The sequence below is a fragment of the Eleutherodactylus coqui genome, chromosome 5, assembly GCF_035609145.1.
Source record: "Eleutherodactylus coqui strain aEleCoq1 chromosome 5, aEleCoq1.hap1, whole genome shotgun sequence".
In the NCBI taxonomy this organism is placed as follows: domain Eukaryota; kingdom Metazoa; phylum Chordata; class Amphibia; order Anura; family Eleutherodactylidae; genus Eleutherodactylus; species Eleutherodactylus coqui.
Genome location: NC_089841.1, coordinates 68,816,038 through 68,843,644, shown reverse-complemented (window position 1 = coordinate 68,843,644; position 27,607 = coordinate 68,816,038). Strand labels below are relative to the sequence as shown.

The following is a 27,607-nucleotide window of genomic DNA, read 5'->3' as shown; positions in this document are numbered from 1 at the left end:
ACAAACATAAATAAAACAAGGGCCACCCACTTGGTATGAGCCCCACAGCCCACCATACCTTAGATGCAGGTGTTGACCACATGTAATTGTACTGATAATAATGGACTTTCATGTTTTTACAAGACTAAAATACTGGTGTGTATTAGATATGGATCAAATCACTGTCTCAAATATACTTCTTCTTTGTGTCATATTAACACACCATAAACTTCTTATGTAGATCTTTCACACAGTTGTATCTTAAAGAAATAATAAATAACCAGTTGTCATGCTGAATATCTTTTAATTGTACAACACACATATTGCACCTAGGTCACCTATAAGGTACACCAGATTTAGGCAAGTTGGCACGTGGTCAATAATATGCATCATAATGCCAATGCACTACTTGCCAAATAATTCACAGTTAAGGCTACATCCAATGACAGTCCTCAAGTCGCTGTCCCCCACACAGAAATATCAGCCCATCATCATGTATCTGAGGATCTATAGGACAAAGTATAAAAACGCAAAATTAAAATTCATCAACATTAAACGCAACAAAATCGTGTGTATGAATCCATAAATAGACAATTCCCACATAGCAAAATCAAACTGCAAAAGGTAACGGGTTATATTCAATGTTTAACACTTTTGGCTGTAAAGTATTTAATTAAAAGATCCATCTAGCCTCCAGTAATCGTAACCTTTTTTCCTCTATCACCCCCCCCCCCCCTAATTCTGGGGGGCACCGAATCTATCACCCTATAGTTGAATTGACTAACTGAATGTCCAGAGGCCACAAAGGGCTTAGGAACTGGCAAGTCAACCTTGCATGTTCTGATGTTACTTTTGTGGTTAGCTATGCGTTTCCGCACTTCTGTCATTGTCTCTCCGACATACAACGAGCCGCAAGGGCATATGATGATATGTCGATGAACATGTGAAATGACCCTTGATATGGTATGTATCACCCGTGCGGGGGTGCGTTAACACATCCACTCGAAGAAGGTTACCACAAGAGACGCAACCCAAACACAGGAAGCAACCATCCCTAACAGGTGCCAACGTTCACTAAGCAGTACCGCAGCTGTTGTCCTTAAAATTATGAACCAATTTGTCCTTTAAGTAGCGTGTTGTAGCTGCCCTCTCTGTTGACCTCCTCCAGCACGACCTCCTCCTCCAAATCTTTATACAGAGTGACCCATCACTCCTCCTATACTTCCTGTCTTGTTCCTGCACTTTTTCCTCTCCTCCCCCTCAGCATACTGGCTCACTCTGGAGTTTCCCGCTCTGAACTCTCACCATCCCTCTCTACCAATCAGTGATGGTATGACATACAGCCAATAAGCAGCCAGCTGTTGCCAAGCTTTAGTTTAGCTTGTAGAAAGAAAGGGGGAAACAGGGGTTTTCCAATGTACGGCACTTTCTATGTCTCCTAGATGCACATAGCAAAGTGTGACAGGACTATTGATTGCGTGGCTATTCTGGAGGACCCTCTGGGCCACTACATGAGTATGTGTATAATATATTCACTATGCATCTAAAGTTCGTCGTTGAATGGTCCTTATGGAATCCTGAGATTTAGACTTGTAAGCTAGTCTTCATATATAATGACGCGTCACAGAAGGGGAAACAAAGAATTAAAAACAATCACAGAAAATGGCCGTTACTTACTGGGTGAGGAGTGCATATGGATGCATCCTCTCACCATGCAGGTAGCTAACTACCAAACTACCTGTGTGGGAGTATACACCAAGCATCCGCCCCCCCCCCCCCCCCCACCACATTATCAAGAGGCAGTGTGAGTGGTTGTCTTATCGGTGTCCTGCACAGGTGTTATTGGCTCCTCCATTTGGTAGTCGGCTACCTGCATGGTGAGAGGAGGATGCATCTATATACACTCCTCACCCAGTAAGTAACGGCCATTTTCTGTGGTCATATATAATGACCAAGTATAAATGCTTTCATAGATCCCACACTACAGACAGTGAGCCAATATTAATATGAAAAGAATCCAATAGATCCTCTTCTGTTCTAGCTTTACCATCAAGCAGGTTCAACCAAAATGGATTCAATCTCCAAACTCTATGCAAACCAATTCCCCACCATTCATAATCAACGACGAATAAAGTGGGGGGTGATCAGACACCGTCCATGGTAGATATTCCACTCTATGAACATGAGGAAGCATAGATGGAGTACCTATTAGTAGATCTATTCTAGTAAGTGTATTATGTGAACTGGAATAACAAGAGTATTTTCGAACTTCTGGATTTTTCAACCCCCACAGATCACATGAACCCAATTCCATTAATAAATGTGTGAAAGTTGTTTTCGCTGATGTATACATTGAAGAGGCTGCATCATTCACACAAGCATGGCAGTTCCCTTCAATCAGCTGATTGGTGGGGGTCGCCAGTGGCAGACTCTCACCTCTAAGATATTGAAGGGTTGGATAGGCTGACAAGCTTTAGAGGTTACATAACCACTGTAAACCCTCTTTAGTACTATGACTCTTTTCAGTTATATATGTATCTGTACTTTACTAGCATGTATTCATGTTATGTACCCAACTTTATGCATATCTACTCTACGTAATTTTCTGGTTAAAGAGTCCAAGATTTCACTCTAGCTAACTAGCTACACTACTACAAGTACAATAGTTTACCTAGACAACTATTCTAGCTTTTAGAGCTCTTCCCTAGTAATTATCAGCATTACTAGCCTCTGGCCTGCTGCACACCACAAATATGGCATTTTCCTATCACTCGCTAACACACTATACAATCTATCCAACTAGAACTTGACCTTATCAAACATAGCAGCTTTCCCAAATTCAGCACGTTAACTTTACTGACCCCTCTTATAGGAATACATGGTGGCTGAGCCCAGGCCCCCTTAACTCATACACTAAGCAGGCTCCTCTACCACCTCACATGGTCACACCGCCAAACTCTCCTGTTTAATGCTTTTCTATCCCCCTCCCTAACAGCGTTCTGTCACAACACTCAGGGCCACAACATTCACAACCAGATCAGATTCTGCATAATGCTCGGTACGTCCTCCTCATCTAAACTCGTGACCAGGAAAGTGTGCTCCCTAGTGCCCAGCGATACTGGCAAACCTGCCGCATGTAGCAGCCCGCCAGACCTAAACAACATGAGGGCTAACAGATGCACAAACATGGAGAACAAAATAACATGGCATATAACATGTCAACAGCAACATTTACAGTAGAACATCCTCCCCTTGAAAGTATATTAGAAAGATGAAGAGCTCTATATTATACAATAATTAAACTTTATTCACACAAAACTAAACACCCCTTTATACAGATGAAAGATTATTGTGGTGTTACAGAAGCTAAAAGGCTAATTAAATCAAAGTGAGTATCAGTAAAAAAAAAAAAACACGCCTCAGTCTAACTCCCACTCCCAAAAAAGTGGTTCTCCCAGCAAAAGAGCCTAAGTAGTTATGCAATGTGTATGAGGGTGAAGAAAGTGAATTGCACAACATAACACAAAAAGCTAAACCATTTGTAAGTCAGAAGGAAACCATCCAATCTGAAGACCCCACACATTTCATCAGTGATACACATGGGGTCTTCACAGGGTCAGCCAGGGCTCTTGGACTACAGAGTCATAGTAAGCCCCATGTCTGCCCCACCCTTGGTTTAACAAATTCAGGGACACTTCTTAACACAAACATGTTTATGGGGAATGCAATACACAATAGAGATATCAACTTGCCATTTTTGTATATGTAACATGTACTCGATCCCATCAAGAACATCATTGACCAGATGTAAACATACGAGGTTGGTTCAGGTGGATGAAGCATATCTAATTTCTTCATTTTCTTTGGATCAATTAGTTCCTCTCAAGGGGATCTCCGTTGATGTCCAGGTGAAAGGCTTCGTGGCTGATGTGTCTGCGACGCTCAAGTACAAGAATGAGGAGGAGAAGGCGCTGGAGGCCATCTTTGTGTTCCCCATGGATGAAGACTCCGCTGTCTACACCTTTGAGGCCACAGTGGAGGGAAAGACCATCGTAGCCGATCTCCAGGAGAAGAAAGAGGTAAATTCTTGGTGTTTATGAACTTATGAAGATTGTAACAAGGGCAACTAAAGCTCATGTTTGAACAAGAGCCCTATGGTTCTGAGAATGCAGCGTCAGGTAAAGGTTGGTGGAAGCTTAAAGCAAATCATACAAATTCCTTTGCAAATGATGAATAAATTGTCAAGGACTCTTATATTATCAGGGATCTAGGCTGGAAATAAATTATGAATGGTGGTCAGCAGAGCCGTAACTTGAAGCTCCTGGGCCCCAATGCAAAACCTGTAACCGAGCCCACAACTATAATACTTTATTCATAATACTGGGCTCCCTATATGGAGAGGAGAGGCCTTATGGGCCCCCTAAGGCTCCTGGGCCCAGGGTGCAACCGCATCCCCTGCCAGTGGGGGTCAGTATTTTAGTTCTGATCATCATTTATGGCTGCTGCTACTGAGGATGTTCTATCCTCCTGCTTCTCCCCGATCTGTCCTACTTTCCGTGCGTCCTTCCTAGAATTTGGTGCTTGAGGAGGAGTGAGAAGAGCCCACTGGATTAAGGTAAGAACACATATAAGAGTAGTAGCAATTCACATAAAGACCTGATGGGACATTTAGCTTGGGAGTGGAAGATCCATAAACACTGTGGTCAGTAAGGACTACTTTAAATGCTGTGCTTGCTCTATGCTGTGGTTTTTTTTTTAATTGCAGAAAAAAACATCTGTGGCGTAAATAAGCCCTAGTGTTTATTCATTTTAGGCCAAATTCACATGAGTGTATGCGTTTTGCAGAATATTTGTTGCATTTTTGCATTCATTCTGGCATATTTTACTCTACTTTTAATGTGTGCAAGTTATTCACAATTGCAAAACAACACACACCTTTGCACTCAGTCATTAAAATGGCCAATTAGTTTAATGAGTTCAATATGTTTTCTTTCCCTGCACATTTGTCTGACAGTAAGACTGTCCTTTTTGCCCATAACAACCAATCACAGCGTAACTTTCATTTCTCAAGCTGCTGAGGTAAAATGAAAGCTGCACTGTGATTGGTTGCTGTGGGTAAGAACAGTGTAGTGGCCCAGTTCATGCTTTCCTGACCCCCTCCATAATGTCATGTCTTATGTTGGTGCGCTGTGCAAATCTGTCTAGTCATTCCATTCTCTGTATTGCACAGCTGCAGCGTGTGATGGGTTAAGTGTTTGCAAAAGCCTGGAGATTGCCTGTGAATGTATCAATTTATGTCCTATCACATGGTATGAGTGAAGCTATAAATGTGAGTGTTTGAGAGTGGGAAAAGGTCCATTCTTCAGGGTCCATTCTCTTCTGGGTTCCTGATCAAGAGTGCCGGTTGCATGGGGGTACCTTCAACCCTCATGCAGTGAAGAATGGAAGAGGATGAGAGGTTCCCTGGATTGACTGTGCTAGCATGAAAGAAGAGTGAGCCCTAAAGAGAGAGAGAGCGTTAGTGAAACGTGAGTGTTACTCTTCAAGGCCCAATGCACAGGTACGCTTTGTCAATTGCTCACACCCGAGTGTCCTGAAGTCTAGGACCGCCAGGTGGAGGTACTCTTTTACAATTGTTCACACCCAAGTGTCCTGAAGTTCCAGTGTGTAACGGAACGGTGGTATCACCCATGATAACTATAATCCCTGTTCTACTGTTTTTTGGACATCCCTCTCCTAGGGGTGTCCAGCAAAGAGGCTCAGCACTGCTCTGGCCAAGGCTACGTGCATCCCTCCGGGAGGGAGCGTGGTAAGTGCTGCCATGATAAGCCAGCATCTTACCCTCCCCGCTCCTCAATGTATGCCCTGTGTCCGAGGTCACCTTACGGGACGCTTCAAAAGTCTTACTATTAGACAGTTTTGCTGAATGAGGCCAAAAAAGTTTTATTTTGCTGTAGTCGTCAATAGGGGGATACAAGACAAAATGGTTGCCAATGAAGATTTTAATATCTAGTAGTCTATAAGTAGGCAACTTCATTTTCATACAAAGTTAAATGACGATCCACCCAGGGGGCGCACAATTCGTAAGTGGTACTCCAATATTAAGAAAAAAAAGTTGCATATTTAAGAACAAAATCATCCAGCCCTCCACCAGTAAGTGTGAAAACAGTGGAGCATGTCCATGCAAGTTCACAAAAAGTCCTCAGAAATCTACCATTGGAGCAAGCAAGAAAATTGTACATCACGCAGCCGACAGTGTGAAAGATTCTATGCAAATGTTCGCAATGATATCCCTACCGATTACAGTTGTTACAGGTCCTGAAACCAGATGACAAAGAGAGGTGACGTTTCTGCGAGAGTATGCAAACTAATGGAAAGTGATCGTTTAATGGGATCTTTAGTGTTTAGTGATGAAGCCACCTTTCACCTTTCAGGCCCAGTTAACAAACGTAATGTTAGAATCTGGGGGAGGGAAACCCACATGTCTATGTGGAGAATATGCGCCCTGCGATTCTCACGGTCTCTGTTAACAACAGAAGTCAGGTGACCCCTGCTTGCCAGTCAGAAGCCACAGCATAACCGCCCATTCTCCTGGCATCAGCGCTTACATCCTGGGCGCCATGATGCCAGGAGTTCCTAACATATAGGCTCTGTATGTCATCCTGCGGCACATTTGCCCACAGATGTTGTAAATGGGCCTCTAGATTCTGCACACTGGTAGGCTGCCAAAGCTGGCATCTCAGCTGGCCCCATAAGTGCTCGATCGATTGACAAATCTGCTGACTGGGTTGGCCAAGGAAGTGTGGCAATCTGGGAGAGGAATTCTTGTGGAACCTTTGCTTTCTATTATCCTGCTGAAAAATGCCTCTTGGAAGCCATGCCATGAGAGACAACACATGGGGCCACAAGATGTCCTGAACATATGAGCATATAACACTGAGCTGTTATTGTTTTTGGACTACAATGGCCCCCCAGATCATCGCACCAGCAGTGAGGGCAGTTTGTCACTCCACAGCAAAGGCAGGAGTGATGTTCTCACCACGAGGCTTCCATACTTAAACATGTCTATTTTCGGCTACCAAACAGAACCTGGATTCGTCACTAAAGACAATCTAGTTCCAGTCCATAGAAGTCCAAGTGTCTTGTACACGACACCACTGCAAAGGAAGGCAATAGTGTTGGAGTGTTAATGGCAGGACATGTAATGGGCACCATGACATCTAATTTCCTTCTGCTAAGAGCCTGGAAATGGTGCGGGCAGAGATGAGTTCTCTAATGAAGGTACCACCTGTGTCTGGATGATGAACAACAAAACTGTTGGATTTGCTCATGCATGTTGGCTGATCAAATGATCCTCTCACTGGTGATCTGTCTGGGCCAACCAGAGCCTGTTCGCTGCGTGTGCGTGCTTACCCTCACATAACTGCTCCTACCTCCTAAGAGTTTGTTCAGAACAGCCTAGATGGCAGTCAGTTTGTCAAAACAACCATCCTGCTTCTCTAATGCCAATGATGCACCCTTCATTGTCAGATGCAGCAGTAGACCCCACACCCTACTGTCCGGGGTCTGAACGAGAGGGGGAACGGAGGCAGATAGTGGCAGTGAAGGACCCCTCCACTGGCCCAGTGCTACAGCCAGGGAGGGAAAGAGAAGAGGTGCCGGAGTTGCAAGGAGAGGTGTTCTGCACCTTAATGATGTAGCTAGGATGGGAATAGCACCTCACCACTATGCAGATCTGACCCCACTGATAGGAGTAATGAAGTGCTAAGCCTGCCCCTCCTCTCCTACCCTAGAAATGAGCAGGAAAGGTTTTAGCGCCCTGATGGCACAATATATAAAGGAAGAGAAAAGGAGGGCAGAAGCAGATACAGTAGAAGCAAAGAAGCAGATCAGTGGACAAAAAATAGCATATTGCAGAATTATGGTGGATATGGTCCAGGCAGCAGCAGTAGACCAGAAGGCCCTAACATCTTTGGGGGCCAGCCATATCCTTAGGGTAAAGTGCCTCACAGCTTCTGTGAGGAGAGGGAGTCCCCCCCCCCCCCCCCCCCCCACCTCCCCGCAGTGCTGGACACTGCAATGATGGTGCAGAAGAGATGCCAGCAAGCAGCAAAAGGTGTATTGTCTGAGCATGGGTGGACTATGATCCCCAGGTCTGCGTAAGATTAAATCCCTGGCCACGTGGGAGATGAAGGACTCCGGGACTGCAGTTATGTGACACTATCATAAAGCGTTAACTATGGCACTATGGATTAATACAAGGCCTTGTGGTGTAATCGAAGAGTTAATTGCTGGGTAGTAATGATGTTATACAATTATTACACAGCGTGATATCATGTTATGTAATGTTTCTGACATGTCTATGAAGAAGTATGCATAATAGTGCAGTGAGGCGCATGACAAACAGTATAGTGGTAGTGTGAATTCAAGTAAAGTAATGTGTGATGCCCGCCTAGATATGAAAGCGACGTCTACGACGTGTGTAATATGTCCTGTATGTAGGGATGCTGCTCCTATAGGGCATGTGAGGTCGGGATCTATGACCATAATGATGATATATGTAACAATTATGCCGCAGACATGAGAAGTTGCAAAAGTTACTGACAGTCCTGTGAAGTCATGTGTGTTAGTGCAAATACGCTCTCAGATATACTGTGGTTGTCATATTAGACATGGGTAATATGAGCTCGGAGACACCAGTGAAAGACACGCATTATAGTGTTTGAGCCACAGGTCATCTGGTTTAATTTTGGCGGGAAGAAGTTTATATTGTAACTCAAACAAAAGAAGGTATGATATTTAGATATATTACAACATATTATGTGCAGGTAGGTCATTCTCATGGGGAGTGTTCATGAGGTAATCAGGAAAGGTTAGGAGATTAGGAGACATGCTTAGTAGAGATTTTGCCACATGGCCAAATTAGCAACAGACTGTTGAATCTGCTCTTCTCTGCTGGTTTCTGCTGGCTAAGATGAGAAGCTGGAGCCAGGACATGCTAAACCATGAGCCAAAAAGCCAGTCAAACCACCCTTGATCCTTATCTTGCCTGAGGTTTCTAAATTATCTGTCAAATTAGAGCAACACCTCAGAAGGGGTATAAAGCTTTTGCCATATCACATGGTATTCCAATTATTACCCGACCATTGTATATTGCCAGACTCAAAACCCCCATATTGATACTCCTAATGCTCTAACTTCTGTGTTACTCTGTAGTGTAGGAGGGCCACTACAGTCTTCATTTAACACAGTATCCCTTTTCTGTCTGAAATTATAGTCTGGTTTCTGATACATAAAAACACTCAGGCGAGACAAGGTGCAAGGGTCCCGTCATATTATTTGCTACACGTTAACATTTTGTCCGATTGCACAATATCATTGGTAGACTTACTGCTACCTTGTTGTATCTGCTGACATTTTCTGATCTCTGAAACATTACATGTGAATCAGTAACAAACCTCTGCCGAGGCCACCTGCCTGGCTTGTGATATAGTCATATTTGTCCATCGTGTGTGTTCCACCTGGAGGCACCCAGAACAGTATTCTTACATACTAATGTAGCTCTGAGCATCTCCCTCTTCCACATCGGTGTCATTGTTATATTGCTTTCAATACAGAGATAGAAGTGGATACAGCTAATAGATAGGTTCGCAATATATCCTAACCACTCTTAAGATTCGCCATACACATATTGGTGATATGACCAAATATTCCACCTGATATGATATTACCTTCCACCCATCACAACCACCTCTTACATGATGTATGTCTTCCATTTGCTTTAGAAGAAAGAAAAAAACTACAGCCCAATGACCACAAGAGTCCTACATATTATGAAGGATATGGGTTGCATTTGTCTCCTCCCTTAGTAAATATTTTTACAATGACTGGTGTGAACACAAATTGGCTTGCCTTTTAAGTTTCACAAGGTAGTGGTGGTAAGCAGCACTTGAAAGGGTCCTTCATATCTTGGTTCCAAGCTCTTTCTCACATGTCTTTTTAGGACAACCCAATCGCCTGAAAGCAAACCATGCAACCCCGCTTACGAGTCTGGATCTGGAATCGAGGAAAATACACACTTATGAGTATATGACAGTTATTTCCTGCTATAAGGCACTTGTGGGAGGTGAGGCCCTTATGGTAGGCTTCGAATAAGTATAGGCTTATTACAGGAACCCTTCCAAACTAAACTTTATAAGGAGTCAACTAAGTCTTACAAATGGGCATGATTCTAACCAAGTAAAGGTCTAATAAATTATCTACCTCTATTAATTACTATGACTTCTGGTACACCATATGTACAAATTACTTTGTTCAACAATTGCTTTAGTCGTATTCCTAGCATTTTTATTTTATTTTACAAGCCACGCCTCTAGCTAATGTGAAAAGAGGTCTATGCAAACCAACACAAAACTCCAAAACACCTACCTTTAGTAGCTGTTTGTAGTCATTCTGCAGTCACTGAAACAGATAGTCAGCGCGAAATTACCTTCACCAATTGGCCTGGGTTGTGATGGGCACATACCATCCCTGTACAAACTGGGTCGCAGCAGTGTTGAACCCTGGGAAAAGCCAAGCAGAAGACCGTATTATGCAAATTATCACCCTGGATAGATGAGTTAGCTCATGGTTCAGGTGTGACATCATGGAGTAGAGTGTGCAGGGAAGGCACAGGAGTTTAAACTTCATCCATATTCCATCAGTGTTCTGTTTGGCTCCTTTCATTTGCCACTCCTCCTTTTTCTTTCTTTTGAGGCCTGTTCCTGCAATTTGAGCAAAAGACACACTTGCACACCTGCTTTGGGTGCAATAAAATTAACAGGTTAAGGAACTAGTAACCCTATTACCGTTTCCGGTATATTCAATTGTTGCTTATATCGCCATAAGCGTGTTTGCCCCTATGAAGTTGACTGGGCAGGTCTCTGGCATCAAAAATCTACTCTTTTTTTAAAATGTAAAACACCTTAAGTAAAATCGTTGTTAATTTGACTAATGTACTTTTCAGGCTTGTCAAGTACACAATTATCTCATTTTAGCATAATAATTCAACAGTATTCAAAATAAGTAGAACTCAATATTTTAAAATACACCATAAACTTGACTTGTGTATGCATCAAGAAAATTATATATATACATATTTTGGTAGCTTGTGATTAGTATCTCAAGCAACAGGTCTCAGAAATTAAATAAAATGTCTGTCATTTAGCTGCCTAAGGGTGCATTCACATGAACGTATATCGGCTCGGTTTTCACGCCGAGCCGATATACGTCGTCCTCGTGTGCAGGGGGGGGAGGATGGAAGAGCCAGGAGCAGGAACTGAGCTCCTGCCCCCTCTCTGCCTCCTCTCCGCCCCTCTGCACTATTTGCAATGAGAGGAGGCGGGATGGGGGCGGAGCAAAGTGGGCTGAATTAGCCCCGCCCCTGTCCTGCCTCTCCCCATTGCAAATAGTGCAAAGGGGTGGAGAGGAGGCAGAGAGGGGGCGGGAGCTCAGTTCCTGCTCCTGGCTCTTCCATCCTCCCCCCCCCCCCCCCCCCTGCAGAGAGAGCCAACGTATATCGGCTTGGCGTGAAAACCGAGCCGATATACGTTCGTGTGAATGCACCCTGAGACATAACTTCTTATCGCGTTTTGCTGCAAACTGACATATCTATTTGGGTGCAATCTTTTTTTTTTTTTTGCCACTGAGTGTGTACATGTGTGTGCGTGTATATGTGTATGTGTGTGTGTAATAAATATATATATATGTCTTACTATATTTAAAAATATAAACATTTCTAAAAACTTCTTTGCCACCACATTTTGATCCCCCATAGCTTCTTTTATGCTTTCTGTCGATTTGATTGTATGAGGGCTTGTTTTTTGTGGAGCAAGAGGTAGCTTTTATTGGTACCAATGGGGTACATATGACATTTTTGGATTTTTGTTTATTCAATTTTTTCTTTTAGTGGTAGTGTGACAAAAAACCCCTGCAATTCTGGCACTGTATACTTTTTTTTCTTACAGTATTCACCATGCTTGAAAAATAATGCAATATTTGATATTTCAAACTTTTATGCACATGATAATGATACCAATTTATGTAAATTTTTTGCTGCTTTGATTTTCTTACGTTTCTAACAGACTAATTTTTCTTTATTGAACTTATATTTACTAGTTCCCAAAGGAGACGTGAACTTGTAATCGTCTGATCGCTTGTACAACATACTGCAATGATTCAGCTTTGTAGCAAATTATTTTTTACCAGAAGCCTATTAAGTTGCTGGTAATACAATATACACATCATAGGATAAAATTTACAGCAGTTCTCAGAGCCTTAACAAAGCCCCAGGCTCCTGATCCCGCTTCATACAACGCATTGCGACCCATAATGGATATATCCATCAAAACTCGTTAAGAGATTAAAACAGAATACAATTAAGTCTTGTAATGTAAAACACCACTGGTCACTGCTAGTTCTAGCTAGGCTACCAGAGAAAGATACTGAAGATTACAAAATACTAGTTGATGGCATTGCTGCTTTACTGGCCAAAAGAAGCTTTTAGCAAGAAATTATATTTGCATTACTTGGTGAAGAAAGTGAAACAAGGAGTATTTCCAACTTTTAAACACCACTATACAGTTCATATATATGTTTACTCTGCTGTACATAAATAGTTGAGTCACTTTGAAAATACGTTGGGTTACTTATCTTGGACTGATTTGAAGTTAAGGTCTGTATTTTACCTCACAGTGAAAGTTACAATTCTGCTGTTTGCTATTGAAAATAAAACACCCCAAATGGCTCAACTGAGCTTCAATAATGGGGAGTATTTCCTACATTAGGTAGCTGGTATAAAGAAACCACTTCCCATAGTGCAAATCTCCAAACAATATCTGTGTAGACACTGAAGCAGCAGGGATTACTGGGAGATTACCACTGTTTAATCAGCAATCATTATCTAATCTACCCAGATAACAGATCCTGATGTTTTATCTCATAGCCCTTCTTTCTCTTTCTCTAGGCTCACAAAACCTACGATGAGGCCATCAAACAAGGCCAACAGGCTTTTCTGCTGGAAGAAGATGAGAGCTCAGCTGATGTTTTCAGCTGCAACGTTGGAAACCTACCGCCTGGTCAGGAGGCTGCAGTGACCTTAAAATATGTGCGGGAGCTTCCAGTCGAGGCAGATGGAGCTGTTCGTTTTGTACTTCCTGCTATCCTCAACCCTAGGTACACCCCAAAAGGTAACTCTACCAAATATCAACTAGGGGTCTGAAAAAGCTTCATGGTTTTTAAAGCCATTTTGTTATCAAAGGCATACATGCCAATACCACTAATGATATACTGTGAACCATATGAGTTTGTCCTAAAAAAGACGTGCCATGGATGATGAAAAATGAGGATTATGAATAATAACAAGAATAATGAAAAATGAGGGCTGAGTGGTGATGATGATCGATAACAATGATAGAGAAGAAGGACGACTGATTTCAGCAAAGATGGATGAGTAGGATGATGGTATAAACATGAGCATAGATGATGATTATAAATGATGATGATAGATTAAAAGGGTGATAGAAAATGACAATTAGGAGGAGCAGATGATGATGCATGACGGGGGTAATTAATTTTAGTAATGGTGGATACATTAGACATAATACAGTAGATGATGGTCTAAGAATGTCCACAGATGGTGAGGCTGGATGGTAATATGTGATGGTCCTAGGTGAAAAGTATGATAGAAAGCAGGATGAAGGGTGGATAATAGTGATGGAGTAGGTGATGAGGATGGATGATATGTGATCTACTGGATGAAGAGGATAATAAAACATGACAATTCTGAACATGAAAGATGAGGCTAGAAGGTAACCATAGTTGATTGCATATACATGTAATAGTGAATGATGGGTGATGATGGTGGATGATGATACATAACAATAATCACATTCTATTCTGATCCATCAGACCGATTTACTTTTCCTGCTTTTCTCCTTTTTCCTCATTCCCATGCAGAACATGATGTGAGTGTGACTGCCACCCGTCCACAGGTGCCTATTGGAGAGATCCCATACACCCTGAGTGTGAGCGCTCATTTCCAGTCTGCATACGGCATTGCCAAGATAGTGTCCAACTGTGATATCAGCCCTGTGGAGTACACTAATGAGGACAAGACTGCAGCCAAGGTGAGTGGATAGCTCAGAGCTGTGCATACTGGATACATTCTTCGTGAATTTGCGGTAGAATTCAAAAAGTACAGCTGTATAAATCCATATACAGTGAGCTCATCCTACTGATGGCGGCAGAAGACAGAATTCTGTCAAGTAATGATATGACTGTGAAGGGAAACAGAATTATAGACCTGTTTATCCTAGACAGCATCAAAAGAATAGGAAAACCTTATTAATGAGATTCCAAATTAAAAAATCTTAACATCTTTCGACTTACTAAACTGATATACGATATACATTTGTAAATTTTTTTAGTGCTTTGGAGTCTTACAAGTAAGCAAGTACTAACTATTAAGCTGCAGGGTGTCTAGGCAGATACTGAACTCATTCTTTATGTAATCAGGATAGTGATTGCTCTGGGATAAACTGACCCAGCATGGACCATGGCTGCAGTTATATGGACACTATGGCAGGCTCTTAGTTGAGCTTCAGTGGGTTCAAAGGTGAGCAATAAAAGTAATAAATAGAATGGGTGGACTATAATATCCAGAGAGGTTATCAAAATTACAGCTATGTAGATTAGAAAAAAGACGGCCAAGGGGCGACCTAATAACTATGTATAAATATACTGTATCTGGGATCAATACAGAGATCTCTCCCGTCACCATTTATACCTAAAAATGTAGCTGTAAGGCTTCATTTAGAATGCATGTTACAACCCATCTCTGGCGTCCATCCCAGGGTTTCGTCTGAAATGTTAAAATGGCATTCAGACAAAACCACGGGCTTACATAACTAAAGAGGAGACAAGTTCTGCAAGTTCTGGTCTGTGTTTTAGCAGGTTTCTGTTAGTTTCTAGCATTTGGTAGCTACTGTAGTTGGCTTTATCATAGAAACTCTATATCAGGTAATATTATTTAAAAAAACTGCATATCTCTATTAGTGAATGTGATTTATTTTATGGTGAGTCTTCAAATATTTCCAGGTATCACTGGCTGAGGGACACAAGTTTGAGCGTGACGTTGAGCTCCTTGCTTATTACTCAGAGATGAACAAACCAAGTGTGACTGTGGAGGCCGGGCAGGTATCTTCTGATGCTGCCAAGGAGCCAGAACCATCAGGTAACTTATATGCATTGTATCATGACCCTAACCTACTCTAAGTGTTACACTATCAGTAAGGTTGAGGTTTTGTTCCAGGCGTCTGTTGAGATCCCCGAAATCAGTATTCGGATGGAACCCTGGGACAGAACAAAAGACTTTCATTTGTTGCACAGAGACCAATAAGATCCTCTTTTTCAAGGTTTTCATTGTATTTGAAGGATAGAATAGCATAGCTGATTACATTATTCAATCCTCCAAATATAACGCAAACATTGTGAAATGGAGACCTTATTGGTCTTCGTTTGACAAATGAAAGTCTACAGTTTCTTCCTGTTTTCAGGGATCCAAAAGAAACCCTGGGACACAACTTCTGGACATGTTAAGGTTAATATTTGTGCAGATATGATACCTTCTGCAGGCTAACAAAAATGTAAAGAATGATGATAATATCATCAGCTGGTTTTGATAACTTTCCAGCAAGGTAAACAAATTTTCCTCCTCTCTGTCCAAGTGCTGAAACTAGCGGATTGTCATGTACCATGTCTCGAATTCCTAACACAATTACATTAACCAATCAAGTCTCCATTCAGAGCATCCAATGCATGATGTAGGAGTACTAAGTTGCTGAAACAAGTCTTTAGTTCTATTTCCAGGACGAAGGGTGTACTGTACAGACAGATCTTGTACGGCTAGATTGGGATGTGTTATTAGTGCTAGACCCAGTCATCAATTGGGGAATTGTATTTATATTGGATTCCTTTATGGACAAAAGCTATGTTCTTTGTTGAGCCACAAGTCCAAGTCATACCTTTAACATCAACCATTGCTCCCTCACTATTTGGCTATGGCACTAGCTTAGTACTAAAAAAAGGCGAAACTCTCTTTTGGTGGAAAGAGCCTTTGCCTAATATAGTTTATGCCACAAGGTCCATCCAAATAACTCTACAAACCTATGCCTATGTCTTCTTATGCTGCTGTGCAGCAATCACCATGTAACTCCTCACCAATAATGGCATTTTAAGGCTGCACCACCTCAGCACCATGTTAGTTGAGCATAGGAATTGCACTGGAGAACCACAGAGGCATTGTAAATGATCAGTAATCAAGCACAGGATGTAAGCACAACAGAACTATTATCTTACTTTCTTGAGGACCTGCAGAGAATGGCCATGTGGCCAGAGGTCCTGCTGCAGTATAGGTCCTCACAAATATACAATGCATGAAACTAGACTGTTTATCCAAATAGTGAATGCCAATCGCAACCTTTATAATGAAGAACATCCTTGGGAAGAACGCTCTCAAATGAACACTTGGACCATTGGCTGAAGAGTTAGAGATGTTTCAGTAAAGGCACTCTGAAGCTGGTAATTGTGACTGACATTTGTCCTACATACAACCTACCACTGATGTCCTCAACTTTACAGACTGAGCTTTCCTTCATAGAATAAATGACATGTTCAAGGAGATGAGCTTTGAAATGTTTGCCCTTTTTCATGTGGTTTCTTAAAGAGATTGTCTTTTTTTCCAAAACTAATTTTCTGGTCAAGAGATGAGGATCCTGAAGAGTGGCTACAAAGAGGATGTCTCACTCTGGAGGACCTGTCATAACCTGTATTACATGAACAAACCAATGATGTGAATGTGTACTGTACAATGCTTAATTCCTGTATGGTGGCGTTGTAGGAAAGTTCAACTCTAACTGTGAGGTTTCCACATAGAGTTCAGTTGATTGTTGAAAGTCACAGGAGCAGGAAACTTTGTGATTAGCTTGTTGTAAAAGGACCCATCTAACAAGTAAAGATTGCTCGAAGCAGGCAAGCTTAATTTTCATGGTTCTACTGACAGGACATGCCTGAAAGATGTGACATTCCTCCTATATTTCCGCATATAAATATGGCCATACATGAAGACTCTGTCTTTTTTCTTTCTATTGTACGTAAATTGTTTCCCTATTCTGTAGGATCTTTGATGACCGAGTCTGTTGCCATGTTGAACTTCTATCCCAGTTTCCCCGCTGGACAGGAACAAACAAACTGTGGGGAGTTTATCTTTGTGGTGGACCGGTCTGGGAGTATGGAGTGTCCAATGAACTCAGAGCCAAATGCGCCACAACGTATTCAAAGTGCGAAGGTCAGTGAGCTGATTCCAGGGGACCAATGGGAGAGAACATCTACTTAGTAGCCATTGTAAATGGTTTAGAATATAACCCGCATACCTTATTTACTAGAGGGGACATACAGTGTTCTATTCCTTTAATCTATCAAGTCACACAGTTTTCTTTCTGTTTCTTATGCAGGAGACCCTGGTCCTTCTTTTGAAGAGTTTGCCTCTCGGTTGCTACTTTAATATCTTTGGATTTGGTTCAGATTTTGAGTCTTTCTTCATGTGAGTTTAATATAAATGTTTTTGGTATCACATCTGTACATGTATACATTTTTGTAAACTTTTTGGAGCAAGGTAAAGGTTAGATTGTACTTTTTATCACTTCTATACAATGACACTCATCATGGTAGCCTTTCATCATGAAAACTCCTCCCAATTGATCCTCCAGCCATGGATTCTTGAGCCATAAGACAATATAGTGCTTATTATTTAACTCTGTTATTTCATTATTAAGCATTTTATTACTTTTTGTGTTCTTCAGGGAGAGTAAGGAGTATACACAACAATCTATGGAAGAAGCTGTTACAAAGGTCAATGAGATGAAAGCCAACTTTGGAGGAACAGAAATCCTGAGACCGTTAAAGAAAATCTATGGTACTGCTGGGATGCCAGACCACCCACGACAGGTTAGTCACTCAAAGAATCAGAACCTGCTTTGGGTTTTATCTGTGAGTGCTGGAACCACTGTAATTCACTCTGTCTGCTCAATATCCAGGTATCTGTCCATGTTACATTTAATATGTGGTGCTGTACAGGGACTCAACAGACAAAGATGGTCCACTAGTATTTTCATAGGGTCTATGAACCTTCCCATTCATGTACTTTATCATTGTACACCAGTGATGGATGTTTTTGTCTAGATGGGAGATTGTCTTCTCAAAGAGGTGTTCTTTGAAAAGGTTTTACCATGTAACACGTGCATAAGAATGAAATATGCACACTCACTCAGCTCGCACTCTCATTTTTGTTATGATTTTTATAGCACTTGACTGTAGTAGTTCTACTCCTACTCTGTTTGGAAATGTAGAATGATTTTGCCGTTCTGTGATAAATTTGGTACTTTTTTTTTATTTACGATCTTTTTAAGGTTTTTCTCTTCACGGATGGAGAGGTTGGAAACACAAAAGAAGTGGTCAATGAAGTCCAGAAAAATTCTAATACCCACCGGTAATATCAACAATCCTCTTATGTCATTGTTTCAATCTCCATGCATTTCCTTCCAACTTTCTTTGCAACATTGAAGGGATTTTCCAAGTTATAACATCTCATTACAACACCTTCCCCATTGAGTAACCTAACAAATAGTGATATGCTCACCTCTCCCCGCTCCCGCTGTGTCTAGCGCTGTTACATGATCCCCCGCTCCAGTCTGTGTTTTCAGCTGCAGTCTTGCCCCTTTCACTGGACGTCACAGGGGCTTCAACCAATAACAGAGCTTAGTGATCGATAGCGAGGAAGAAGAGGTGAGTTTATTACTATTTATGTTACTCCATTGGGAAGGAGTTGTACCGAGATGTTATAACTTGGACAACCTTTTTTTCTCAAGTCATTGGACCCAAAGCCCTAATCCCATCTCAAAGAAGCCTTGTAAAATAACTTAGTAAGATGTTCCATATTTCTCAACCAGCATTATAGTTCCACAAAGATTTTGCTTTGACTGACCCACCATCAAGTATCTTTGTACAAGCAGAAACCCTACATTTTTTAACATAACAACAGCTCATGTGGATGCTGTCTTCCAACAAAGACCTGACCAGGTATTCATCTTGCTGCTTGCTTTCCTGCTGTAATCACCATAAAGTTCCTGTTGTTCAACCCACTACCTGGTGGTGGATAGGTTTATTAAATGGTTGACTCTAGAGATGTACATTATGGAACTATAATGGCCCATGCATCTTTCTCTAGTGAAACAATACATGATGAATCAATGGATAATGTAGTGTATCATCCATGAAGGCCCATTGATTTTATACAGATTCCATATTGTTTCATAGTTGAATAGCTCTTAATTAATATTTTTGGTCCTTCAATGGTGAAAAAAAGGAACTATTTCCAGAGGCTAGTTACCTGGCAACTAAAACCACAAGAAATTGGGCCAAATACAGGCCGATAAGCTAACATTGCTCTTGATTGATCATGGTTTTGAGGTCAGAGTGGAGAACATGCACTAAAATAGATGAAAAAGTGATTGATAAATTCATGAGCATCACCATCATACACTTTGCATTACATTTTACAATAACATACATAAAGTTCGTGGGTAAATTCATTTTTATACGGGTGAATTATATCATTTATTACATTGTGACCTTCATATTCTTGATTTCTGTGTAGATGCTTCACATTTGGCATTGGTGAAGGAGCCTCCACATCCCTCATCAAGGGCATGGCCAGAGCAGGAAGTGGAATATTTGAGTTCATCACTGGCAAAGACAGAATGCAGACCAAGGTGAGTGTCGGTCTTCTGTGTTGGACTCTTTCCTCCTTGACTTTCTGGTATTGTTGTCATTAGCATGTACACTCTGTTAGATCCCAATGAGGATTGTATCTGGTACAATAGGCATCAATTCAGTATTTGTTCACATATGCCCTTTTACTGATAAACTTCCCAATAATAATAAATATGATTGTACAGATTAACCCAACCAATAAAGCGGTAATGACATTTTGGATATGGAAGTCCAATTGTTTTAAGAAATAAATTACAAAACTTTTTTCCTCTACTAGGTTCTTCGGGCTCTGAAATGTTCCTTACAGCCCATTGTGAAGAATGTCTCACTGACTTGGTCCCTTCCTTCTGGCATGGAAGCCATTCTTCTGTCTAAAGTCCCTACTGCTATCTTCCAGGGTCAAAAGTCTATTATCTATGCCCAGCTGAAAGGAAAGGTAGGTAATGTCGAGTCCAAACCCCAAAAAACACTCCACTCATAAAACTTCACAGTTACTTATCCTAACTGGGGTCAAATATAAAACTATTGTTCAAATAAAACTATCACCATATTAAGTGTTGACCCTTATTTTAGACGAAATGAGAGTACAGGAGTGTATCCATACCCAAAGACCCCCAAGCCTCATCTTCACCCTTTATATTGGTTGGGCCTATACATAGTATTCACAGCCTCTAGTCACCATTGGCAAGTCATTAAAGCTTACCTTTCCATTTCCTAGGTGGAGACTGAAGCGGAGGGTGAAGTTTGCCTGCAGTACAATTTTAAGGATGAACTTTTGAAAAACCCCATTTGTTTCACTCTTAAAGTTGAGAAGATTGAAAGGTAATTCATTTATATGGTACAATTCACAGGGATGCAGAAGAAATCTACAGAGTAATGGGACAAAACAGCGTGAAAATTAACAACCTGAATTACAAATTTAACATCCCCGCTGTGTGTTCGGCTAGGGGTGTTAAGGGTGTCAATTATACTGTATTACAGCTCTCACCTCTTCACCAGTTTGATCACACAATGCCTCCATCCGACCCTTCTGCAGGCTTGTGAACATGGTACGGGTTAGACTCCTTCACTTGTGGTCGACTTGGGAAAACTCCTAAAGCCTATCTAAACTTTTTAGTATAATGATTGTGATCAATAAAAACAAACCGTAACTCTATGGTTTCACCTCTTCTTGGCAAATGTACTAACAGATGAAAACAGTTTGGCGAGTTATGTAACATTCACCCTGTGCATAAGATAAACTGTAGGCTCATATAAAAGCGGCTGATAACCTGGACAATATGCAGTGGAGCTTATCCGCTTCACTCAATCAGTTATAAAGGGTTCTGGAGGATCCCTGGCTTCGTTAAGGCTAGTCCATATCTTTATACAATATCTTTTGTGGTTAAATTTAAAGGGGTTTTCTCATTACTAAGAATTGATTCTCAAGCACTCTGTCCTTCCTGGTTGCTGCTGGCCAGGACCTGTGACTGCTGCTATGGCCAATTACTGGCTATAGCAATGACCCATCGCCAGTGATTTCCTGCAGCAGCTACATGTCCTGGTTATCAGCAGCCAGGAAGGACTGAGTGGTTGTGAAGCAATTTTAAGTAATGGGAAAACCCCTTTAATCCAGACCTGGTTAAGGCACCAAGGAATAACTAACTTCCATCCTGCTACTCTAGGAAGGTGTTGTAAATTGTTGTAGAGCCTACAGAAGAAGGACTGAAGTCAGATAATTTAGAGTCTACCACAAGGTTTGCTTTATATTGTAATATCTTTTCTTCACAGATATAAGAACCTGTATATAGTGTAACTGTATATAGTTTAGGAAGAGTGTACCCAATAACTGACCGCTGAGATCTCAGTTTCTTAGCAGTCTCCTCCGACACACAGGACGCATTCAGACCCTTTAACAAGTCTCGTAACAATGGCTGGGAATTGTGGTTCAAAGCCAGAATCATCTCCAGAAGGAGAAGATAACCATGCACAGACAACTGTTTCAATGTGTTTGCCCTTTATCAGTGTGCAGCAGGTTTCTGACTTGGATAGTGAGAGGCCTGTAGATGTGGGTCAGGAAGGATATTGGCTCTGGCTCACAATTCCCAGTCACTGTTACAAGGCTTGTTAAAAGGTCTGACATTGACTTGCAGGAAGGTTGCCTTTCAATAGGTGGTGCTGTAGAGGTATTGTTCTATCCTCTCATTTGCATATTTCCCAGAGGAGCATGGTCTTATAAGTCTTCTTACACTTTCCAGTTGCTCTCCCTAAGGAAACACAAGACCCTTCCTAAGCCATGTCACAGGCCTCTCACTAGTCACGCCAGAAACCTGCTGCCCACTGATGAGGGGCAATCCGTATGAAACAGCTGTCTGTGCATGGTCATCTTCTCCATCAGTAGAAAATTCTGGCTCTGGCTCACAATTCACAGTTATTGTTATAAGGCCTGTTAAAAAAGTCTGACATTGACTAGAAGGAATCCTGCCTTTCAATAGTTGTCGCTGTAAAAGGTATTGTTTCATCTTCCCACGGACAACAAATCAAAGCACAGATCTACCCATCTTCTAACTTCCTTTCTTCTCCTAGACCCACCATCCACAGACTGGCAGCCAAGTGTCTAATCTCTCAGCTGGAAAGTGGAAATGATTCAAAGTCTGAGGAGGTGAAGAAGAAAATCCTGGAAACCAGTCTGCAGTCTACAGTCATCTCCTCGCTCACTGCCTTTGTAGCTGTTAATAAGGACACCAAGACTCCAGTGGATGGTCCTCCAATCCAAAGAGACATCCCCGCTCCAGGTACTGAACTCTTTACTGTCTGATTTACACCAGGATCTGTAGTAATGATGCCATGTAAATATATCAAGTATAATGCACCTATAAAATAATCAACCATACCAGTGCTCATATAAAAGAACTGACCATATCAGTGAAGTCAATGGAAGCCATCCCATCTGCGGCCAGTCTACAGTTCCCAGATTCCGCGGGAAAGCAGGATTTTGAAGAAAAAAAAGTATGTGGACATGAGGCCTAATTCAATTCTGGCACCTGATAAAACAGCCATATCAGTTTTTGTATAATACAATTAGTCATGTCAGTGCATACGGTATATAATAGAAATGGCTACAACAAAATTGACATTCAAAATCTGCACCACAGGTTAGTTTTGCTACACATTTTGTTAAAATTTTTTTGGATGAGATTTGTTTAACCCCTAACTGTCCAGAAGCAGTTCCTCCAATTGAAGTGCAAAGGGCTCAAAGAGGGAGGATGCTCTCGCCACTAATTCTCTAACTTCCTGGTGTTGTACAAACATGAAATTTGGCATGACCATTCTTTAGGTCCTAAATAGAAAAAGTAAAGCAAATTGATTATTCAATGCTAAGTGCAAAAGCATTGGCACCCCTATGTAATGTACCTAATTGAATTCTCTAATTTCCCGGTGTCATATAAACATGAAATTTGACACGACCATTCTTTAGGTCCATTCATTGAATGACAGCTGAGTGGCCAGCTATGAATGGCCAGGTGCTGCCTGTGATTAGCTGAGTGCTGTGACCAATCACAGGCAGCACTCAGCTGTCATTGAATAAATGGCTGAGAGCTGCCTGTGATTGGCTGAGCGCTCAGCCAATCAATCAGATACAGCTCTTTCAGCAGGCAGGGATTTTAAATCCCCACCTGCTGAAAGATTTTCATAGCAGTGCAGGGAGAAGACAGTCTAGACACGCCTGAGTCCTGGCAGCTGAGGAGAGGAGAGTATAAGTTTTTTTCAGTTTTTAACACATTCTAGGGATGAATTTCAGAGAAGGGCTTATATTTGGAGCCCTTCTCCCAAAATCCCTGCAGGGCTTGTCAGCAGCCCACTGCTTTCAATGGAACTGCAGAAGTGCCAGTCCCATTGAAAGCAGTGGGAGAACATCGCGATCCTCTGCCACAGCTGTCACAGCTATGGCAGGCAATTCTTTACTCCCCGCGGGGAGTCCCTTTAGCACTGATCACTGTGACAAGGGAACTCCCCGCTGGGGAATATTGACACGCACCACAGACCTATGGTGCACGCATGTCCTATGTTTTGCAGGTATATGCGTTTGAAGGCCTGTAAAACACGGACATGTGAACACACTATAGGGAACCAATGTTTCTAATAGAAGCATGTTTTTGTGCGCACAACTGTACCCACATAAACATGCTCATGTGAAGCCACCCTTATTAGGGGTAAAAAGCTATAATAGTTTTTAAATTGATATTTATTTTTAATATTTGTATATTATGCTTAAATAAAGTACAGGAATGGGTTCCTTATTTAGTTTCGGATGTTTTGATAATCTGCCTAGTCTCGGATATGGCGATGGTTTTGGTTGGCGCCGGGTCATTTTCGGGTTCCCTGTCGTCCTTCTCAGAGTTTGTGGACTCTCCCAATGTGTATTGTCTAGGATTTAAGTTCACATCTGGCATCTACGAGTCCACTATTATGTTCCTTGATCTTTTGATTAACAGAGGTTTGAATGGAAACCTTGAAACTATGGTTTTTTGTAAACCAACTGCTGCAGTCTTCTTAGCTTCCATTCCACAACCATAAAAAGAGGGATTCTTAAAGGTTAGTTCTGCAGACTTAAAAGGAACTGCTCTGATGATGAGAGTTTCAAAAGAGAATTGATGAAGATGAAGAACAGATTCATATGTCGTGGCTATCCAGAGAGAGTGGTTATGGAAGCCTATAATTATGCTCTAGGCCAGAATCGTGATGGAATCCTTGTGCCACACGTACGATCGAACTCTGGCCACAGGATTAGAATGATCGGTACATATGACCCTGGAGCTGGCGAGGTTAAGAAGATATTTAGAAGTTCTTACATCAGGACCATCTATCACCTTCAGACGAGGGAAGAACCTCGGGGATAGATTGCTTCACAGCCATTTCAAGCCAATTAGTAATTCGCGGGGCGACCTCTCTTCATACAGCGCGGGCATCAGCTGTTCACTACAGCTGACCCCCGCTGGCAATAGCTGCAATGGCCCCCCCCCCCCCCGCGCAGTGAGATCGGGGGAGCCGTGCAGGCACCATGGCAGCCAGGGATGCCTTAGGAGACTGCCTATCAAGCCATCCCCATGGGGTGGCTTGATAGGCTGCCTGTCAAATTGGAGTATTACGTCATACTGCAGGAGCGATTAAAGCATCTCATGATGTAGTCCCCCAGGAGGGCTTAAAAATAAAGTTTAAAAAAAAGATCAATAAAGTTTTTTTAATTGTAAAAAAAAAAGTAATAAAAGTTTGAAATCACCCCCCTTTTGCCATATCTATAATTAAAAAATCTAAATCATAAAATAAAAATACATATTTGGTATCGCCGTGTCCGTAAAAGTCCGATCTATCAAGTAGCACATTATTTACCCCGCACCGTGAACGTCGTCTTAAAAAAAAAAAAAAAAAAAAAAAGAATGCCAGAAATGCACTTTTTCAGTCACCCTGTCTCCCAGAAAAAAAGCGATCAAAAAGTCGTATGTATTCCAAATTGGTAATAACAGAAACTACTGGATATCCCACAAAAAATGAGTCCCCAAGGAACTACGTCGACGGAAAAATAAAAAAGTTATTGCGCGCAGAAGATGACCGCAGAAAATTGAAAAAAATTAAATGTCTTTGAAAAAAAAAAAGAGATTTGTACAGTAAAGAAAAAAAAACTGCACAAGTTTGGTATCATAGCAATCGTACTGACCCATAGAATAAACTTATCATGTGCCATAGAAACAAGACGCACATACATTATATGGTACATTAAATAGCACCATTGAAAAATACAACTTGTCCTGCAAAAAACAAGCCTTCATAAGTCAATGGATAAATAAAGGAGTTACGATTTTTTTAAAGGGGGGAGGAAAAAACGAAAATGGGGAAAAAAAGGGGCCGCGACATTAAGGGGTAGGCCCATTTAGACGGGACGATTACACTGTGAAACACATTTTTAAATGATTTTCATAACAGAAAGTAATTGATATGTTTCTGTAAAATTAAAACCTGCTGATTACATTGGTAAAACTGAATATTAGCAGCACGTCTCACTTTCGAGTTACAAACCACTTCCTTTATTTCAGATGATAACAGTTTGTAGGAACCAGCAAAAAAGGGCCGATTGTATTTCCCATTAAAATGTCTCTTCTGCATAATACACAGTGAATAGAACCCATTGATGGGTTCATGCACATGAGAATATTTTTTTGCACGATGTACAATCGCGTGAAAAAATACGCAGCGTGACCTTGTTGGGGCATATTACACACTGCAATAAGCCATTGAAGTGAATGGGCGGGCACAAATACGCAGTAAGTGCGCAGGAAACCTGCTTATTTGCGCACCATTTCAATGAGCCTGTCTACGTTCTTCTTTACGTTCTGTCTACAAATATGCGTATGTATTGAATTTAATGAATGGCCGAGCGCTGCCTGTGATTGGCTGAGCGCTGTGACCAATCACCGGAAGCGCTCAGCTGTCATTCAATGAATGGCTGAGAGTTGCCTCTGATTGGCTGAGTGCTCAGCCAATCAGATGCAGCTCTTTCAGTAGAACTTCAATACAGTGTTGGAGACCAAGTGGCTAGACACACCTGAGCCCTGGCAGCGGCGGGTAGGTAAGTATATATATATTTTTTTATTTTTTACTATAGCCAGGAATGATTTTCAGGTAAGGGCTTATATTTAAAGCCCTTCCCCGAAAATCACTGTGGGGGATGGGGCACTGGCATCCTATCCGACAGCAGTGACAGCCCCATTGATAACAATAGGCACGCAGCTTCGTTCACGCGCGGATCTGTGCACACACACACACGTGCAAAACAACGCTCGTGTGAACAAGGCCTTACAGTGAATGGAGGTGGGCGGGGGGAGAGCGCTCCCCAGCTGCCCCGTCTCCCTGCTGGCCGCCCTCTTAGTGATGCAACAGCACCGGAGCAAGCAGAGGGCCTCCTCACACATGATCACAGCAAAGCGCTGCATTTTAAATTGCGGTGCTTTGCCGCATTTAACTTTCGGTTTCGGCCGCAGCGATGCTGTGGCTCACACCGACACTTACCACTCCTCATCATTGATGAGGTGTGCTAAATGCTCAAAAATAGGAGGGACACCGCTCGAAAATCGTGGCACTGAAAAGCACCACGATTGAGCGGCTGTGTGAGAGGCTCCATGCTGTAAAAAGCGGTGCATGTGAGGGAAGTCTAACTGGGAACCCCGTCAGGCATCGTTTGCTCGACACGTTGTATTATGTAAATGGGGCTTAAGGCTGAATGAGCTTCTCCATCTTGTTCCTGAGCCTTTATACAGAGTTTTCCTCACCTTCAAGCTGTTATATCAGGCTTGTGTGAGATCATCTACATCAGGGGTGTCAAACTCATTTTCACCGAGGGCCACATCAGGCTTATAGTGACCGTCAAAGGGCCGATTGTAAGACAGTACAGTAAGGGCCTGTTCACACAAGCGTATTGGCGTACATAATATGCAGTGAATAGAAGCCATTGATGTCAATGAGTCATTCACATGATGTATATTGTCACACAGCAGGACCTATTTTGTTACATACTACGGACCCCGATAGGCCATTGAAGTGAATGGGGCACACAAATACGTGGTGAATGTGCAGGAAACCGATGTATTCACTGCATATTTATGCACCATTGCAGTGGGCCCATCTGCGTTCTTTTTTGCGTGCCCAAGTATGCAGGCATAAGCGATTTTCGATCGCGCAAATACACAGCGTATTTGTGCAACCGAAATACGATTACGCCCGTGTGAAC

At 41.9% G+C, this 27,607-nt stretch overlaps 1 protein-coding gene across 3 annotated transcripts in view; it reads left to right on the top strand.

Moving 5' to 3' along the window:
- Positions 1 to 27,607, top strand: part of LOC136627519 (von Willebrand factor A domain-containing protein 5A-like) — a 93,334-nt gene that overhangs the window by 27,299 nt on the left and 38,428 nt on the right. For all 3 annotated transcript variants that reach the window (XM_066602696.1, XM_066602695.1, XM_066602697.1), the window contains exons 3-14: positions 3,856 to 4,058; positions 12,983 to 13,205; positions 13,975 to 14,144; positions 15,115 to 15,250; positions 17,193 to 17,362; positions 17,529 to 17,617; positions 17,877 to 18,021; positions 18,483 to 18,562; positions 19,730 to 19,844; positions 20,123 to 20,281; positions 20,564 to 20,667; positions 22,411 to 22,619. In XM_066602696.1, coding sequence (XP_066458793.1) covers positions 3,856 to 4,058; positions 12,983 to 13,205; positions 13,975 to 14,144; positions 15,115 to 15,250; positions 17,193 to 17,362; positions 17,529 to 17,617; positions 17,877 to 18,021; positions 18,483 to 18,562; positions 19,730 to 19,844; positions 20,123 to 20,281; positions 20,564 to 20,667; positions 22,411 to 22,619 — 1,803 coding nt within the window. The remainder of the gene's footprint in view (positions 1 to 3,855; positions 4,059 to 12,982; positions 13,206 to 13,974; positions 14,145 to 15,114; positions 15,251 to 17,192; positions 17,363 to 17,528; positions 17,618 to 17,876; positions 18,022 to 18,482; positions 18,563 to 19,729; positions 19,845 to 20,122; positions 20,282 to 20,563; positions 20,668 to 22,410; positions 22,620 to 27,607) is intronic.